Consider the following 19438-nt stretch of genomic DNA (forward strand, 5'->3'; position numbering starts at 1 on the left):
ATTCCTAATTAGGACTCTATGACTGATAATTATTTCAATATAAAGTATAAGGACAAGATAGATCATAGTTTCTTGGCAGTTGTCACTCCAGGTTTCTACATTATATCATCTACAGCAAATCCAAATTCCAAGGCAGGTAGCATTTTGCGAAGTTCCTGAGGCCCAGACATAAACTAAGGCTAATGTGGAGATGAAAGTCCGGTGGCTAGTTAGTGGACTTCCTGCTTGCCTGGCATCACACCTCAGAGAGACTTTTGTGCACTTCCCTCTTCACGCTTTATGCCTTTTGAATGGGATATTAAATGCTATAGTACAGTTCACAAGTTCGTGGACTCAGAAATGTCTTAAAGCATCTCTCTCAATGTCAAGGATCTTTTGTACCTATAATCTCTGTCTAGACATTCCTTATGCAAATGTAGTAGTATATATAAGGAGTTATTTCCTACCTAAAACTGTCAACTGTACACTGGCTTTCATTAACACAATCCTGTAAAATGACCATTATTCTTGGTTAAGCACCAGATTCCAACAGATATATTACGGTCTATAGAAAGTTCCTTTGTTGTATACTGTATTTATGAAACACTCACTGAAAAAATATTTGATGGACTTCTTGATTCCTTAAAGATAATTTTTTAAGTGTCAAGTATAATCGATATACTACTGTGGTCTCTAACACTCCAATATACTTTACTGCACAATTAATCAACTTCCTCCATATGGTGTTAGGTGAATTCATATTTATTCATATTGACACAGGAACCACTTTAACAGTTGTAGCACAAAGGCAAATGCAAGTAAGAGTTATGCACTGAAAGAGTAATTCATTATCATATACTTATCAGTTTGCTTCTTAACACATTTTTTTTCCTAGACCCAATTTCAATTCTCTGTAACTCCAATTTACTATTTTGAGGAAGAGTCTGCTTTTCTTAAAATTCAAGACAAAGAAATTCACTGTAGCTTAAAGTAGCACTTGTAGAAGATTAAAGTTAGCCTCTTGCTTCTTTAAAATTTTTCAAAAAACATTAAAATACTTTAAAATGATGTGAAAAATAAACATCCCAGTCTATTTATTTACTAATTTACTCTGTGTTTAATTTGTTGAATATGCTAACTTTCCAAATCTTAAAACACAAACACAAAGCAAATTCCTTCTTTACTAGAGAATGTGTAACATTTTTGTCTCCATTCATAATAATGATGTTCCTAATTCAGCTATTAGACCACCACAGAACTTATTTAAATTATATTTCAATTTTGGCTTGGGCCTGATACTTCCAAAACTTTACTTCACTGAATTTTAAAATTATTTTAACAACTACACCTGAGACTCATCCTTCAAAACCTATGTCCTTTCATTGAATCTGGTAGGAAATTTTTTTTCTTTTTTTTTTTTTTTAGCAAGGGAGAGAGATGAGAAGCATCAACTCGTAGTTGCAGCACTTTAGTTGTTCACTTTCTCATATATGCCTTGATGGAGGCTCAAACTGAGCCAGTGTCCCCTTGCTCAGGCCAGCGACCTTGGGCTCAAGCCAACAACCCAGAATCATATTGATGATCTCATGCTCAGGCCAAGGAGCCCAACCTCAAGCTGGTGACCTCACACTTAAGGTGGGGAACCCACGCTCAAGCTAGCAGCCTCGGAGTTTCGAACCTTGGTCCTCAGTGTTCAAGGTCAATGCCCTATTCACTGCATCACCGCCTAAACAGGTCTGGTAAGAATTTCTTATTCTTTATCTTGCCATCAGAATAGAATTATATTACTATTATTTTTACTATGCTTCTCCTGTGTTTTCAAACATTGTTTGTTGAAATCTGAAATTATTATTTTATATTGTCAAGTGTTCCTTCATAAAAGGTACTGTTAAGATTTATTGCCTTGGCCGGATAGCTCAGTTGGTTAAAGCACAGTTCTGAAGCACAGAGGTTGCCAGTTCAATCCCTGGTCAGGGCTCATACAGGAAAAGATTGATGTTCCTATCTCTCTCTCTCTCTCTCTCTCTCTCTCTCCCTTTCTCTCTAAAATCAAAATAAACATTAAAAAACTTTTTTTAAGATTTATTGTGAGAGTAATGAGAAATCAACTAATGAAGATGTTAAATTTACCAGAACTTAAAAAAAAAAAACTATACTGTATTACCTACTTTCAGGAAGAAAGAATAAATTATTGAATATAAAGCAAATAAATTATTAATGATACAAAAATAACTTTCATAGTATGGCCTGGGTACAAAACCATCTAACTCTTAAGTATTTTCACAAAATAAGCACTCTGCTACGTTCTTAAAAGGCCATAAGCCTCCAAGAGATTTAAATAGCTTCACATACTATCTTTACTATATAAAGAAAATATAATAATATACTTTAAGTGGTTTTCTATTAACATTGTTATTTGACTCTTCATTAACAATACATCTCACAACAGATACCCTATTTCCTAAGTTTTCTGGTTAATATTTTACTATAGCATATTGATAACAGTGTCTGATTATTATGTTTATTAGAGCATGACATTAACAAACTGTTTTTGATAAGAATCTAGTATACAGAATACACAGATAATGCTTACAACTCAACAGTAAAAAGACAAACTGAAAACATATATACATAACACACGGACACAGACAACAGGGTGGCAATAGCCAGAGGGAAAGAGGGCGTGGGGGTAGGTGGAGGTGGGCAAAGGGGGCAAAATGGGGACTGAAGGAGACCTTGTTTGGGGCAGAGGGTGCATGATGTGGTGTGCAGATGGTGTTATACTGAGTTCTTCACTTGAAACCTGTATGGTTCTGCAAACCAATGTAATCCCAATAAGTTCAAATAAAAAATATACTAATAAATAAATGAAAAGGGCAAAGGATCCAAATAGACATTTCTCCCAGGAATATATATAAATAGCCAATAAGAAGTTAGAAAGATGCTCCACATCATTAGGTAAATGCAAACGAAAACCACAATAAAATGCCAATGAAATGCTAGGATGGCTATAATCAGAGGACAGGCACTAATAACAGGTGTGTACAAAAATGAAAAAAATTGAGATGCTCACACATTACTGGTGAGAGTGAAAAATGGTATAGCTGCTTTGAAAGATGGTCCGGCAGTTCCTCAAAATGTTAAATGTAGAGTTATTCTATTCCTAATTATATACCCAAGATAAATGAAAACATTACATATGTGTGTGTGTGTGTGTGTGTGTGTGTGTTCATAACAGCAGCATTTTTAATAGCCAAAAAAGTGAAAGCAACCCAAATGTCCATCAAGTGATGAGTGGATAAATAAAATGTAGTATAGCCATAGCCATATGACGGAATATTACTTAGCCATAAAAAATGAAGTACTTATAGACACAAAAACATGGATGAACCCAGAAAGCATTATGTTAAATAAAAGAAGCCTGATATAAAAGACCACATAGCATATGGTTCCATTTATAAGAAATGTCAAAAACAGGCAAATCCATAGAGTCAAAAAATAGATTAGTGGTTGCCAGAGGCTAGGAAGAGATTTGGGTTCTTTTTTGGGGGGGTCAAAAATGTTCTTAAATTAGGTAGTTGTGTATTCTAAAACCTACTGAATTTCACACTTAAAAAATGACTTGAGTAATGAAAATTACACAAAATAATTGTTGAAAGAAATTTAAAAAGACTCAAATAAACAGAAAAATATCCTGTGCTTATGGATTGGAAAACTTAATGTTAAGATAACAATAATCCTCAAATTGATTTAATATAATCCCTAAGAATACCAGGTGACTCTTTTGCAGAAATTGAAATTCTGCATAAAATTTCATATGAAATACAAGGGACCCAGAGTAGCAAAACCAATCTTGAAAAAACAAAAACGAAGATGGAGAACATGCACTTTTCAATTTCAAAATTTACTACAAATTTACAGTAATTAAGACAGTATGGTATAAGTATAATAGACAAATAAATCAATAAAATAAAATTGAGAGTCCAGAAATAAATCCTCACATTTATGTTAACTTTTAACAAGGTGCCAAAATAATTCAAAAGGGAAAGAACAGTCTTTTCAACAAATGGGGCCAAGACAACTAGATATCTACATCTAAAAGCATGAAGCTGGGAGATGAGAGTCCAGCCACGGAGTAGGCGGATGCTCCAACTCCCACATCCCAGAACCAAAGTGGATTACAACTTAATTCTGAGAACAGTCATCTTTAAAGACCAACTTTGGACTAAACTAAGAGGATTCTACAGCCAAGTACCACCAAAGAACCCACACTGAGACTGGTAGGAAAGGCAGAGACATGGAAAGAGCTGCCCGGCTCCCGGGAACGAGCGACGGCTGGGAGGGATTCTTGCGGTGGGGAGGAGTACCGGCGAGTTGTGGGCTGTGGGTCCTCCGCCCCAGAACTAGTGTTCCAGCCTAGAGCCCTGGAGCCTGGAATAGGCAAACGGACTGTATTTGGCTGAGAAAGGAGCTTAGATACTGTTTGAGAGGAGACAGAACTCAGACTCAGGCTCCATATTGAAGGGACCGCACGGAAAGCCTCGCTCACAGCCACCTGCCAGGGGTCCAGGAGCAGGGAGGACTGGGAGGACCGGAGTTGCCAGGAGAGAGTGTGGTCTCCGAGGCACAGGGCAGACACACTAACCCCTGGGCTGAGGGATGGACACCCTAACACCTGGGCTGAATCATGCCCCAAATCTAAAGTGAAGATTTTTCCTCAGAGCAGCAACACCAGCAAAGGGAAGAAATTACCCCGCCCACTGGAGGCTCTCCTGCTCCAGTCAGAACAAAGAGGCGCTTAGAGGCAGGCAGCACGTTAGTGACACAGGTAGTGGTACTGGGGTCTAAGCTACACCGCCCCCGCCTTGCTGCTGAGTGCTCATGGGGGGCAGGCCGGCGATGGTAGGGCACAACTGCAGGAGCCAGGGCAGACTGAGCAGGAGCGTGTGGGCCTGCCCGCAGAGGCGAGAATGGAGCCAGGAGCTGCAGCTACCACTGCAGAGGTCCAAGCTCACGCATAATCCTGCCCACCCTTGGAGGCAGAGGGGGTCCAGATGACGCGGAGGCTGCCTGAGCTCGCGCACAATCAGGGCCGAGCAGCGGCTGAGGCCCATGCAACAGCGGAAGCAGTCCGAGCAGCTGTGTGCAGGTCCACCCATAAAGGCAGAGGCCACGGTGGCTGCTGAAGAGGTCTGAGCTCATGCACACTCACACCTGCAGCATGGACCCGCCCCTGGCAGCGGCTGAGGCCCAAGCTACAGTAGACGCGGTCTGAACGGGCGAGTGCGGGCCCACCACGGCAGCAAAAGCGGCTGCAGGCCACTGTGGAGGTCTGACCTCACATGCAATCCAGCCTGCAGTGTGAGCCTGCCCTTGGTGGAGGCTAGGGCCCAGTTGATCTAGGGGGCGGTCCAAGAGGGCACACACGGGCCCACAAGGGGCAATGGAAGCCACCGCAGCCACAGAGGTGGGCTGGCACTAGCAGGACCAAGCCCAAATGCACGAAGTGGCGACAGCGGCAGATAGGGGCCAGTGGACACACCATACATTGGGAACAAAGAGACAACACCCACTGGACCCCTGAGACCACACCCTTCTGAGTGCTGAAAAAGAAGAAAAAAACAAAATAAAATAAAAAGTCTAGATAGAAAGATATCTGAGGCTAAGGGGCAAGCCACATCCAATACTGTACCTAATCACTGAATTATAGTACTGAGACCAAAAAGTAGTCAGGAATAAGAGGCAGCAGAAAGTGGATCTCTGGGCAACTTGAACTTTTAAAGGAACTTCCCCCAGGCCAAGAGTAGATAAAAGCTAGCCTAGGAGGGCAGCTGATATTTACAATGGCACCTGAGGCCCGCGGAGGCAGCAACAAGATCTGGATTGCCTGTAGCTCCAAAAAGGTTGATAAGAGCCAGTCATAGGCAGTGACCCCCACTGATCTGCACCAGGCCCTGGCCAGAAAGGTCCAGGGCAGGCACATCCAGCAGCCAGATACAAAGAGCATCAGTTCAGGACCTAACAACCCTTGTTAGAGTGGTAGCTTAAGGAAGGGCTCCTCACACCTGAGTCAGCTAAAACACAGAAAACGCCGACACAAATAGCAAAAAGAATAGTGATAGCAGATAAGTAGTTCACAGCAGATTACAAACAACAGCTGATGCCAACCCAAGAATAGTTAGAAACAACACAACTAAAAATTGGAAGCAGAAAATACCAACCCTAGACTCACCTAGCTACACAAACAACACACCCAAAGGAAGAGTGTATACACAGACAAAATGGGAAGACAAAGAAATGCAATCCAAATGAATCAACAAGAGAAATTCCCAGAAAACAGACTGAGATAAAAATAACCAAATTACTGCATACAGAGTTTAAAATAATGACTGTTGAGATGATCAAAGATCTTAGAGCAACAATGGATAGACATAATGAACACCTAAATAAAGAGATAACAAGCATCAAAAAGGACAGTAAAATCATAAAAAAGAGCCAGACAGAAACAACAAAAATAATGTCAGAATGAAGACTACACTAGAAGGAATTAAAAGCAGCCTGGATAAAGCAGAGGATTGAATCAGTGACTTAGAAGACAAGATAAGTGAAAGCGTGAAAGCAGAACAGCAACAACAACAACAAAAAGATTAAAAAGTCTGAGGAAACTCTAAGAGAGTTCTGTGACAACTTATAGAGAAACAATATCCACATAATAGAAGTTCCTAAAGGAGAAGAGAAAGAACATGGAATAGAGAACCTGATTGAAGAAATCATAGCTGAAAACTTTCCTAAATTGATGAAGAAAAAAGTCACACATGTTCAAAAAGCAGAGAGAACTCCATTAAAAAAAGAACCCAAAGAGACCCACACCAAAACACATCATAATCAAAATATCAAAGCTAAGAGATAAAGAAAAAATACTAAAAGCTGAAAGAGAAAAACAGTCTATCATCTACAAAGGATCCACCATAAGGTTGACATCCAACTTTCCAACAGAAACACTTGAGGCCAGAAGGGAATGGCAAGAAATAGTCAAAGTAATGCAGAACAAGAACCTACAACCAAGACTTCTTTATCCAGCAAGATTATCATTTAAAATAGGAGAGAGAAGACAAGATGGTGCTGGAGTAGGCAGACATACCAACATCCACCTCCCAGAGCCAAAGTGGATTACAAACTAATTTTAAGAACTATCATCTGGAAAAACCAACTTTGGACTAAACTAAGAGGACTCTTCAACCAAGGAACACTGAAGAAGCCACACCAAGACTGCTCCAGATATATGGAAAAGATTTATATAGGCAGATGGGGATCCTCAAACCCCTCAGCGAGATCTTCTGAGCATGGCCTTTAAGATACCAAGAGGCAGAAAAAGCCCAGTAGAGATCAGGGGAACTACCAGCCTTTAGGATACGCCCTTAAAGGCTCCAACACCCCAAAGGGGTCTCATAGGATGCCATCTGGGTCCTGCATCAATAGTGGAAAGGAAGGTCATTGAGCTAAAGCCTGCCAGACTTACATGCCTCTGCTGTGAGGAAAGAGAGACACTGGAAGGTAGGCTTCTCCCTCGCTCCTCTAAGGGAGGGTTCAGTCTCTTCCAGCCCTGCTCCAGCCACCTATGACCTAACCTTGCCCAGAATGCTGGGGTTTGCCACTGAAGGCTGAAGGTGCCCAGGGCCATCAGCCCCATCTACGACACTGTGGATGAGCCTAGGGTATTTTTTCCAAGAAGCAGGTAAACTGATCTCATTTGCACAAGGGCCACTTAACTATGTCTTGCCTGAATAGTCAGGTTTTTTATTCTTCCCTCAAAGATCTCTGTTGTGGGTGTTGATAGTCCTATTTTCTGCTGCTTTGTTTAATATACAGTGTTTCCTTTATTCCTCCTACCTCAATGCCCCACTCATATTTCAGGCTGTGACCTACTCCTAAATTTAGAGCTCTCTTCCCACCTTTTGCCAACTTCTATTATGAATCTACCTTTGCCACCCAGCTTAGTGTATCCTGAGGTTCTCTTTACCAAGCCACAGTCTCAGAGCTCCAGGGAAAAGCAACCTGGTCTCATCTCTCCAGGCAGAGGAGAACAGAAGCTCCATCTCCACACATGCTGCAGATGGCAGATGGCTTTTCCTGTCTACCTGAATCATTACCAGCTAGAAGCAGCGGTCATTGGGACTTGGACATGAGCTGCAAAGTATAGAATTGTGACAACAATTTCCAGTGCCATGCGAACTTTTCCTGGAGGTGGACTTTTCCTGGACTCCTGCTCCTCTCCTTGTGACAGCTCCTAACAGACTGAACTGGGGTTGGGTTGCATTTTTCAGGGATTTGGCATGGTGATGGGGCCAACTTGGACTTGGTGAACATGTTAAGGACACTATTCTTTTATGGATTCTTGCTGTATTGGCCAAGAGTTTGCTTAAAGGCTTTAATCACTATAAAAAAAAAAAAAAAAGAAGACTGGATAAAGAAGATGTGGCACATATACACCATGGTATACTATTCAGCCATAAGAAATGATGACATCGGATCACTTACAACAAAATGGTGGGATCTTGATAACATTATACGGAGTGAAATCAGTAAATCAGAAAAAAACAAGAACTGCAGGATTCCATACATTGGTGGGGCATAAAAACGAGACTAAGAGACATGGACAAGAGTGTGGTGGTTACGGGGGGTGGGGGGAGGGAAGGAGAGAGAGGGGGAGGGGTGGGGGAGGGGCACAAAGAAAACTAGATAGAAGGTGACGGAGGACAATCTGACTTTGGGTGATGGGTATGCAACAGAATTGAATGACAAGATAACCTGGACATGTTTTCTTTGAATATATGTACCCTGATATATTGATGTCACCCCATTAAAATAAAAATTTATTTATATAAAAAAAGGAAGAAAGAAAAAAAAAGAATACAGTCAAAGCTGGATCTGGTATTATATATTCATTGTTATTATATTCATATTTTTCTTCTGATTTTAAAAGAAATTAAAATTATAATATATTTGTGGACACCTAAAAGTACCATAGGTCCTAGGTACTGTGCCACTCTACTTAACAGGTAAATCAGCCCTGTTGTTGATCACCCCCTCCTTAAATTATGACAGAAAAACTGCAGTAATCATAAAAAGAAAGTCAACCTAGGTCAGGGTTGTGATTAAGGTGACCAATAGTCCTCCTTTAGGGAGGAGAGTCCTTTTGTAAGTTCCATCCTCCCTCGAAAAGTGTCCTCCTACATGTCCTCCTTTTTGATATCGGAAGACTAATCTGTAAGTGTCTGTATTCGATCAATGCAGAGTCAATCCATTGGGTGTGATGTGACGTATTTGTATTTAAATGAGTACTTTTTTCTTACAATTATTATTAAAAATTAATAGGCATGTAAACATAATTACAATATAAAATATTACAAATATATTTATTATGCATTTATCATATTATAGTGTATTATTGTTACAATGATTACAATGTTTCTTTTATTTAAAAAAAAAACAGGAGAAATACAAAGCTTCCCAGACAAAACAAACAAACAAACAAACAAAAACCTCTCAAGGAATTCATTACAACCAAACCAATGCTGCAAGAAAAGTTAAGGGGACTGCTGTAGACAGAACAAAGGGGGAGGAATCTAGTAAAAGAGGAATGTAGATTTTTTTTTAAATGGCAATAAACAACTATATATCAATAATAACCTTAAATGTAAATGGACTAAATGCTCCAATCAAAAGACATAGGGTAGCTGAATGGATAAAAAAACAGGACCTGTACATAGACTGTCAACAAGAAACCCAGCTCAAAACAAAAGATACACATAGACTGAAAGTATAAGGATGAAAAAATATATTTCATGCAAATGGAAATTTAAAAAAAAGCTGGGGTAGCAGCACTGATATCTGACAAAATAGACTTTAAAACAAAGACTGTAGTAAGGGATAGAGAAGGTCACTACCCTAATGATAAAGGGAGCAATCAACAGGAAGAGATAACCATTAGAAATATCTATGAACCTAATATAGGAGCACCCAAATACGTAAAGCAGACTTTGATGGACATAAAGGGCGAGATCAACAGCAATACTAAAATTTTAGGGGATTTCAATACCCCATTAACATCCCTGGATAGATCCTCAAGAAAGAAAATTAACAAAGAAACAGCAGAATTAAGGGACACACTAGATCAACTGGATTTAATAGATATCTTTGGAACCTCTCACCCTAAAGCAGCAGAATATACATTCTTTTCAAGTGTGCATGGTACATTCTCTAGGACAGACCACATACTAGAGCATAAAACAAGTCTCAACAAATTTAAGAAGATTGAAACCATATCAAGCATCTTCTCTGACCACAACGGTATGAAACTAGAAATCAACTACAATAGGAAAACTGAAAAAACACTCAAATACTTGGAAACTAAACAGCATGTTATTAAATAATGAATGTTTTTTAATAATTCATCAACAATGAGATCAAGGAAGAAATAAAAAAATTCCTTGAAACAAATGAAAATGAGCATACAACTCAAAATCTGTGACACAGCAAAAGCAGTCCTGAGAGGGGAGTTCATAGCATTACAAGCATACCTTAAGAAGCTAGAAAAAGCTCAAATAAACAACTTAATCCTGCAACTAAAGGAACTAGAAAAAAAAAACAGCAAATAAAGCCTAGAGGAAGTAGAAGGAAGGAAATAATAAAAATCAGAGCAGAAATGAATGACATAGAGACTAAAAAACCAATACAGAGGATCAATGAAACCAAGAGCTGGTTCTTTGAAAAAGTAAACAAGCTCAATGAACCCTTAGAAAGGCTCACCAAGAAAAAAAGAGAAAGGATTCAAATAAATAAAATTAGAAATGAAGGTGGAAAAGCAACATATAAAACAGCAGAAATACAAAAGATTGTAAGAAAATACTATGAAGAACTGTATGCCAAAAAACTAGACAACTTAGGTGAAATGGACAAATTCCTCAAAAAAATATAATCTTTCAAAAATCAATCTGGAAGAATTAGAAAACCTAAATAGACTGATTACAACAAATGAGATCAAAATACTTATCAAAAAACTCCCAACACACAAAAGCCCGGGACCAGATGGTTTCACAGGCGAATTCTACCAAACATTCAAAGAACTAATTCCTATCCTTCTCAAGCTATTTCAAAAATTTCAAGAGGAGGGAAAACTTCCAAGCTCCTTTTATGAGGCGAGTATAATTCTGATTCCAAAACCAGGCAAAGACAATACAAAGAAAGAAAACTACAGGCCAATATCCCTGATGAATTTAGATGCTAAAATTCTCAACAAAATATTAGCAAACCGGATACAGCAGTACATGAAAAAAATCATACATCACAATCAAGTGGGATTTATTCTGGGGAGGCAAAGCTGGTACAATATTTGCAAATCAATCAATGTGATTCATCACATAAACAAAAGGAAGGAGGAAAACCACATAATAATATCAATAGATACAGAAAAAGCATTTGATAAAAACAGCACCCATTTATGATCAAAACTCTCAGCAAAGTGAAAAAATAGTCTGGCAGTTCCTCAAATGTAAGCATAGAGGCATCATTTGACCTACCAATTCCATTCCTAATTACACATCCAAGAAAACTAACAGATGCCCACTCAAAAACTTGTGCATGAATGTTCCTAGCAGTATTATTCATAATAGCTAAAAAATTAAAAATCTAAATACAATAAACTGATGAATGGACAAGCAAAATGTAGTAAATTTATATAATGGAATATTATTAAATCAGGAAAATAAATGTATTAACATATGCTACAACATGGATAAACCCTAAAAACCTGCTAAGTAAAAGAGGCTCGATGCAAAAGACCACACATATCGTATGATTCCATTTGTATGAACTGTCAATAGGCAAATCCTTAGAGACAGAAAGTAGATTAGTGGTTGCCAGGGACTAAAGAGAAAGAGAGTAAGGAGTGACTACTAATAAACATGGGGTTTTTTTGGCTTCTTTATGATTTCCGTGTCCTTTTTGATGCTTATAATTTCTTTATTGAGGTGTTCATTAAGTCCATCCATTGTATCTTTGAGATCCTTAAGCATCCTAATAATCATTATTTTATACTCTGCATCCAGTAATTTGATTACTTCTGTTTCATCCAGGACTTTTTGTGAGGATTTGTCTTGTGGAAGCACAAGACTTATGTTTCTTTGCCTTCCCACTGTTCTGTGTATGGCTTGTAGGCTTATTGCAGTTGTGGTCTCCTTACCTAGTAGAGTGGCTTTGAAGTCTTGATTTGTTTGTTTTCTTCTCAGTTTTCTTAACTCAGTGGTAATCTTGTTTACTGATTTTAAGAGGGGGCTTATTTGAAACTGTATCTAGGAATGTGTTGGGTGTAACCTTTGAGAATCTGAAGGCTGTTCTGCCAGCTACTCTCCAGGAGTTGGACGCTTTCTCAGCTTCAGTAGGGGGAGGTGTATCTCAGATCTCCCTCTGGAGACCTGAGTTATTGCCCCTCCTCCCAACTTCCTGCTTTCAGCTGTGTCTTTTGCGCTGATTGGAGCTGGAGAGCTTTCTAGAGGTGGGTCACCAGGAACCACTTTAGGCTTGTGCTGTGTGGAGGGATCAACCCCTCCCCCAGGTATGGTCTCCTCTGCACTGGATGAGTCAGCTTCTCAGGTCATCCCCCAGGCATTCCTCCACCCATCACCGTCTGTCTCGCTCTCCCCACTTTCCTTTTGGAAGACAAGCCAGTCTTCTCAGCCCTCCTTGTCCCCAAGGACCCAGGCAAGTGGCTGTGAGTGATATTTTCTGCTCTGTCCTTTAAGACACCCCTGCCTCTTCCTACTTACAGATCTTTGCTCTTCTCCCCTCTTAATGATTTCTATTTGTCTCCTCCAGTCTCTGGATTTCTAGGCTGGATCTCCAGTTCTGAGACTGTGGGCCTCTGTCTCTCAGGGTCTTTCTCCTCATAATGAGAGCCCTTCTGTGCTCTCAGCCTCACTCCCCTTCACTCCTGGAAGCAGGGAGGCCCCCACTGTGCCTCTGCACTCCCTTCCAGGCTCAGTGTAGCTTCTTTTTGGCTCCTTGGTATTTGAGACCTGTTCTTTTAGTCCAAAGTTGTTTTTCATGCTGATTGTTCCTAAATTAATTTGTAATCCAGTTTGGTGGCGTGAGCTGGAAGTCTGTGCGTCTGCCTACTCTGCTGCCATCTTCCTCTCGCCTGCTCAAGAGTCTTGTATGGACATTTTAAGGCTCCATGAGGGTGGATCGGATGCCAACTTCAGTTGTGCGACTGTTGGCATGATTCATTTCCTTGTGAGCTGCTGGACTGACAGCCTCAGTTTCTTAGCAGCCATTACTGCAGCAATAGAAAATGAACACAGGCTTGACACTGGGTGCCTGGGGCAGATTCGGGTCCTGCAGTCTGGGGTTTCTTTTTGAAGTGATGAAAATGTTTGAAATTAGTGGTACAACCATTACTACTAAATATACTAAAAATCACTGCATTTTACACTTACCAAAGGGTGAGTTTCATTGTAGGTAATTATATCTCAAATTTTAAAATACTTTTTAATTTTAATTAAATTTTTAATTGAATTTGTTGGGGTCATGTTGGTTGATAAAATTATTTAGGTTTCAGGGGTACAATTCTACAATGCATCACCTACAGATTTTATTGTGTGTTCACCACTCCTAATTCCCCCACCTCTCTTTCCCTCTAGTAAATGTTCATGAGGGCTTTTTTACTTATCCCTTCACCTTTCTCAACCAGCCCCCTAAAATTACAGTTACATGGTGGCTTTAGTTACCTAAACATTTATTTATTTTCTATAATCTAACAATTTCAAATTGGTATGTCATTAGAATTTTTAAAATATGCAGTACCTGATTATTTAGTCAGGAGCACTGACTTCTTTTCACTTAGATTATCAAAAAAAAAAAAAAAGACAAGTCATTTGTGAAGTAGTCAAAATTACATTTTTTTTGTCTTATCAGCAAAATATATATATTTTTGGTGTGCTGCAGAATTTTAGTAATTAGTTTATGTGTGCCATGAAATGAAAAAGGTTAAAAGTCATTGCCACAATCTAATAAATTGTCCTATACAAAGATTTAACTTTCACTAATCTTACCTATTTTCAAATCATCAGCCAGACTTCCTTTTGTAAGAGTCAACAGTTCTCTCCCATCAATGTTATTCATTTTGAAAATACCAACAAGGTCTTTTAAATCCTGTGCACAAAGCCATGCTGAGACATCATCTTCAGACCAATCTTCAGTAAACTGCTTAAACTGCTTTGGTTGATCTTCAGTGCTTACTTAAAAAAAAAAAAACAACTTCACAAACAAAAGGCAAGTGAAATAAACTAAAGAAAAATTGTTTCCTTTATAAACATTCTCACTTGGAATTAAAAAGGAAGCCTGACCTGTGGTGGCACAGTGGATAAAGCATTGACCTGGAAAGCTAAGGTCACTGGTTCAAAACCCTGGCCTTGCCCTGGTCAAGGTGCATACAGGCTCCCAACTTCTCCCTCTTCTTTGCCCCCTTCTTTCTCTTTCCCTATTAAAAAAAATGTAAAAAACACTTTAAAAAAGAATTAAAAAGGAAATGTTCTTTTTTAATGTATATATATTTTATTTATTGACTCTATAGAGAGGAGAAAGAGAGAAGGGGAGGAAGAGCAGGAAGGATCAACTCATAGTAGTTGCTTCTCATTTGTGTCTTGACCGGGCAAGTGCACAGTTTCAAACCAGCGACATTAGCATTCCAGGTCAATGGTTTATCCACTGAAAAATGAGTATGGCGTCTAAATGAATAGTTTACAAAAACTATGGAAAGTGTGATATACATAAAGGTGCACTGAAAGTATTTGTCAACAGTTTTATCATAAGTCAACTACTTTAATGCTGTCTTCTATAAAATTACTTTAAAATTATATTAAATATGGATGTATACTTTATATTAAGAAAAGCAATGTTAATAATTTGAAAAAAAATCCCTGAACTTCTGATTTTTATGGTGATTTTAAGTTGAACTGGGTTAAATATGATGTTCTTACTAACCTTGGCAAAGCGGTTCCTGGTCAAATTGCCATATGTTCACTGTTTTGTCCATTGAACCAGTAGCAAGTAAAAGGATATTGGGTGCAAAGGCACAAGTTGTCACATACCTAGTTAATAAAAAGAACTAGTATGTATTCTCAGACTTATTTTAAAATTATATCAATACAAAGTGAGTTAAGTTCAGACCTGGTATGTTGAGTCAATGTGTAAAGTATAATCTCAGTATTCTGAAAAAAACAAAAACCACAATAGCTTTACATTTACAAAGGCACAAGTTACTAATAAAATCTTGTTCAACATTTATATGCACCATGTATTTTATTATTATTAGTTATTAACATAGGTTGAAACTTTACCCAATGAATGAAGAATAGCATCTATACCTAATATTATTACCAGGCGCTTATTTTACTCTTAATTATCAGCACTGTTGTCTACTACCACTGTCCTAGTAATTTTTAGTATAATGTACTCTTGGCTTTTGCTGATTTGCTTGAACTTACTAATAGTAACCTAAACCTACTGCATTATTTTTGCTATGGCATTTCACTTGTACACATTGAAAGCCCAGTAAGTAGAAATTAGTCACTTTGATTCTGAGTACATTTAGTTGGCCATCCAGCATCTAGATGTATATAACAGACTCATATACATATTTTACAAAGAAAATTAAATGTTATAGTTGTTTTTGTAAATGTAAGACCTCATGACAATTTCATTAGGAATATTAAGGATCTACTTCACATAGTTTGAGCATTCTTTCCCATATCCTGCCAGAACTCTCAGTGATCTGAACTTTTATATGAAGAACTGGTTTAGAGTCCTTGCTTGAGTCACTATACCTTGACTATTTGCATCTCCATTTCATTTGCTGGTATAGTTACAGGCTGAACTCAATCATTTTAAGTCTTTCCTCAACACTGACTTCTGTTGGAGAATATTTTTATTAACTACATCTTCACTATATGTAAAATGTATCTTTTTCTTCATACCCATGCAATCTGATCTTTATTTACATGGTTCTACCAAAAACTTTTATTTTCCCAAAATCATTATAACCTACTCTTCTGTATACTGGTCTCTAAATCTAGCCAGGACCCTAACAGCAGTAGGCTAGTTCCAGCTATAGCCTCAGATATCCTGGGGGAAACATTCATCCTATGTTGTTATAAAAACCTGATATAAAACTTTAAGAATAATTGATATAAAATGATATTTTGGATATTGGTGCTTTTTAAATCTGCATTTTCTTTGATCAGATTAAACATCTGTTCATCTTAAAATCATCATTGAAATATTGTCCCAGAGCCAATACATTACTTGCATAACTATTTCAGCATTTCTGAAAATGTTTATATTATATTCTTGGGCACCCTAAACAGAAAAAATGGTATATATATATTTTCCATCTTTCCTAACTAAACTTGAAGTTCAGTAGTCTAATAAAATCATACTTTAGCCTGACCTGTGGTGGTGCAGTGGATGGGGTGTTGACCTGGAATGCTAAGGTCACTGGTTTGAAACCTCGGCTTACCCAGCCCAGGCACAAGTGAGAGACAACTGTTTTGAGCTAATGCTTCCTGCTCCTCCCACCCCCTTTCTCTCTCTCCTCTTTCTAAAAATCAATAAATAAATCCTTAAAAAGAAATACTTTACACAGAGCACACATGCAAGATTTTGAAATACTTACAATATCATATACTATGACAGACTTATCCACTGATCTTTAAAAGAAAAAAAATGATGAGTGAAACATCCCATAAAAACAAAAAATAGCATTTATTGATATTTTAAATCACTTAACATTATTTCAAAAAGGTTGAAATATTGATATACAAACATTTGGAATGTACTTTTTCATATGTATAAACTTTTATTCAATAAACTACACTCCGTATATGAAATTTATCACAATGTTATAAACTTTATTAAACTCTGGCACATTCTGTTTATACTATATAGCCATAAAGAGAATAAGCATTTGTAACATAAAAGATGCAATCCCAAACCAAGTTAGTAACTCAAGGGGAAAAAATAACTGCAAGAAAAAGCTATTACTTGCTACTTGTTTTTTTTCACATAGCACTGTCCTTTACCATTGATATGGCTGTGCCTTAATTACTAATCAATGTATATATATCTTGATTAGGCCTCACTTTTCAAAATCATAATTCTAAACTTGGTATGAATAACTTAGTTTCAGTTAATGGTACAAATATTAACCCTCTGGGATTATTCTAGTGGTAGAAAAAAATCATCATACAAAAAAAGTGCAATACTATAACAAAGTACATAATTTAAAAATAACAGATAAATATGCTTCTATATGATTTTTCTCCCCTTTGCAAATGGCATTTATACCACCATGATATATGTTGCAGAATTTCAGTAATTCTGCAAAAACACATATGGCAAAAAACGTAAGACAAGTATTACTATCCTCTATACAACTTTAATAATATTTGTACTTATTATTAAAAGGTAGCTGATTATAGTCTGACCACAGGAGTCACTTATGGAAACCTTAAAATTTCTTTCAATAGACTTAAAATTCTTTGTTTAGTAGGCTATTTGGTGTTGATAATGCATCTTGACTATAGAATTTGTCATATATCTAAAATAAGAATTTTACTTTAGATTTCAGACAAAAAACATTAAGAAATCATGCTCGCACCTGACCAGGCAGTGGCGCAGTGGATAGAGTATCAAACTGGGATGTTGAGGACCCAGGCTTAAAACCTTGAGGTCACCAGCTTGAGCGTGGACTCACCAGCTTGAGTGTGGGGTCACTGGCTTGAGCATGGCATCATATACATGACCCCATGGTCGCTGGCTTGAGAAAGGGGTCACTCTCTCTGCTGTAGCCCCCACCACCACCAGTCAAGTCATATATGAAAAAGCAATCATTGTACAACTAAGGTGCCACAACAAAGAATTAATGCTTCTCATCCTTTTCCCTTCCTATCTGTCCTTAGCTGCCCTGTCTCTGTCAAAAAAAAAAAAAAAAGAAAGAAAAAGAAATCATGCTTGCAGCTAACATTAGTTGAGTGCATATATGCTGGACATAATTTATAGACACTCTTAATTAGTCTTAAATCTCTCCAGGTATAAGGTACTATTACTGAAATATCTAAGCTTCTTAGGGAAAACTCATTACCTCTGAGTATTCTAAAAAAGAAAATTCTAAATGGAAATTCCAATTTCTGAGTCTACCACTAGTATAATTAAAATTAATTCATCCTAATTATATCTCACTTGAGAATCTGGATCATCATTAGTAATCTTATGACCACTGTATTGGGAAGACAGAAATTAGGGCAACAAGCAAGAGTTCACATATGAGAATAGCAAGCAATAACACTGAACAAATACCATGTTCATGGACAGGAAGAATTAACATCATTAAAATGTCCATAATACCCAAAGCAATCTACAGATTCAATGTAATCCCTCCCAAAATACTAATGTTACTTTTCACAGACCTAAACAAATAATCCTAAAACTTATATGGAACCACTAAAGACCTCAAATAGTTAAAGAAAAATTGAGAAACAAGAACAAAGTTGGAGGTATGATGCTACCTGATATCAAATTATATTACAATACTATAATAATCACCATGGTACTGGCATAAAAACAGACACACAACTGCATAGAGAGCCCTGATATAATCCATGTCTATATGGTAAATTAATCTATGACAAAGAATATAAAATGGGGTAAAGACCATCTCTTTAATAAATACTGTTGGGAAAACTGGACAGATACACGCAAAAGAATAAAACTGGGCGTGGGATCACCAGCTTGAGCATGGGATCAGGGTCACTGGCCTGAGTATGGGATCACAGACATGACCCCATGGTCAGTGGCTTGAGCCCAAAAGTCGTTGGCTTGAAACCTAAGGTCACTGGCTTGAGTCCAAGGTTGCTGGCTCAACCAGGATCATTCACTCTGCTGTAGCCTTCCAGTCAAGGCACATATGAGAAAATAAAATAACGAACAACTGAGATGCTGCAGTGAAGAAAGGATGCTTCTCATCTCTCTCCCTTCCTGTCTGTCTGTCCCATCTGTCCCTCTGTCTCTCTCAGTCTCTGTCACACTCACACACACACACACACACACACACACACACACACAAAGGATAAAACTGGATCACATTCTTATATCAACTACAAGAATAAACTCAAAGAGTTTATAAACCTAGAGACTGCACTGTAAGACCTGAAACCATAAAACTTCCAGAAGAAAACATAAGCAGTAAACTCTGACATCACTCTTAGCAATATGTTTCTGGATGTGTCTCCTCAGGCAAGGGAAACAAAAGAAAAAAATTAAAAATGGGACTACATCAAACTATTGTAAAAAGCTTTTGCACAGCAGAGAAAACCATCAACAAAAGGAAAAAACAACCTACTGAATG

At 37.9% G+C, this 19438-nt stretch overlaps 1 protein-coding gene across 1 annotated transcript in view; it reads right to left on the reverse strand.

Moving 5' to 3' along the window:
* Nucleotides 1–19438, reverse strand: part of WDSUB1 (WD repeat, sterile alpha motif and U-box domain containing 1) — an 86746-nt gene that overhangs the window by 38783 nt on the left and 28525 nt on the right. The window contains exons 7-10 of the mRNA XM_066346483.1: nucleotides 16709–16742; nucleotides 15205–15245; nucleotides 15019–15125; nucleotides 14088–14273 (exon numbers count right to left, since the gene is read on the reverse strand). Coding sequence (XP_066202580.1) covers nucleotides 14088–14273; nucleotides 15019–15125; nucleotides 15205–15245; nucleotides 16709–16742 — 368 coding nt within the window. The remainder of the gene's footprint in view (nucleotides 1–14087; nucleotides 14274–15018; nucleotides 15126–15204; nucleotides 15246–16708; nucleotides 16743–19438) is intronic.

Source organism: Saccopteryx leptura, chromosome 7 (genome assembly GCF_036850995.1).
Source record: "Saccopteryx leptura isolate mSacLep1 chromosome 7, mSacLep1_pri_phased_curated, whole genome shotgun sequence".
In the NCBI taxonomy this organism is placed as follows: domain Eukaryota; kingdom Metazoa; phylum Chordata; class Mammalia; order Chiroptera; family Emballonuridae; genus Saccopteryx; species Saccopteryx leptura.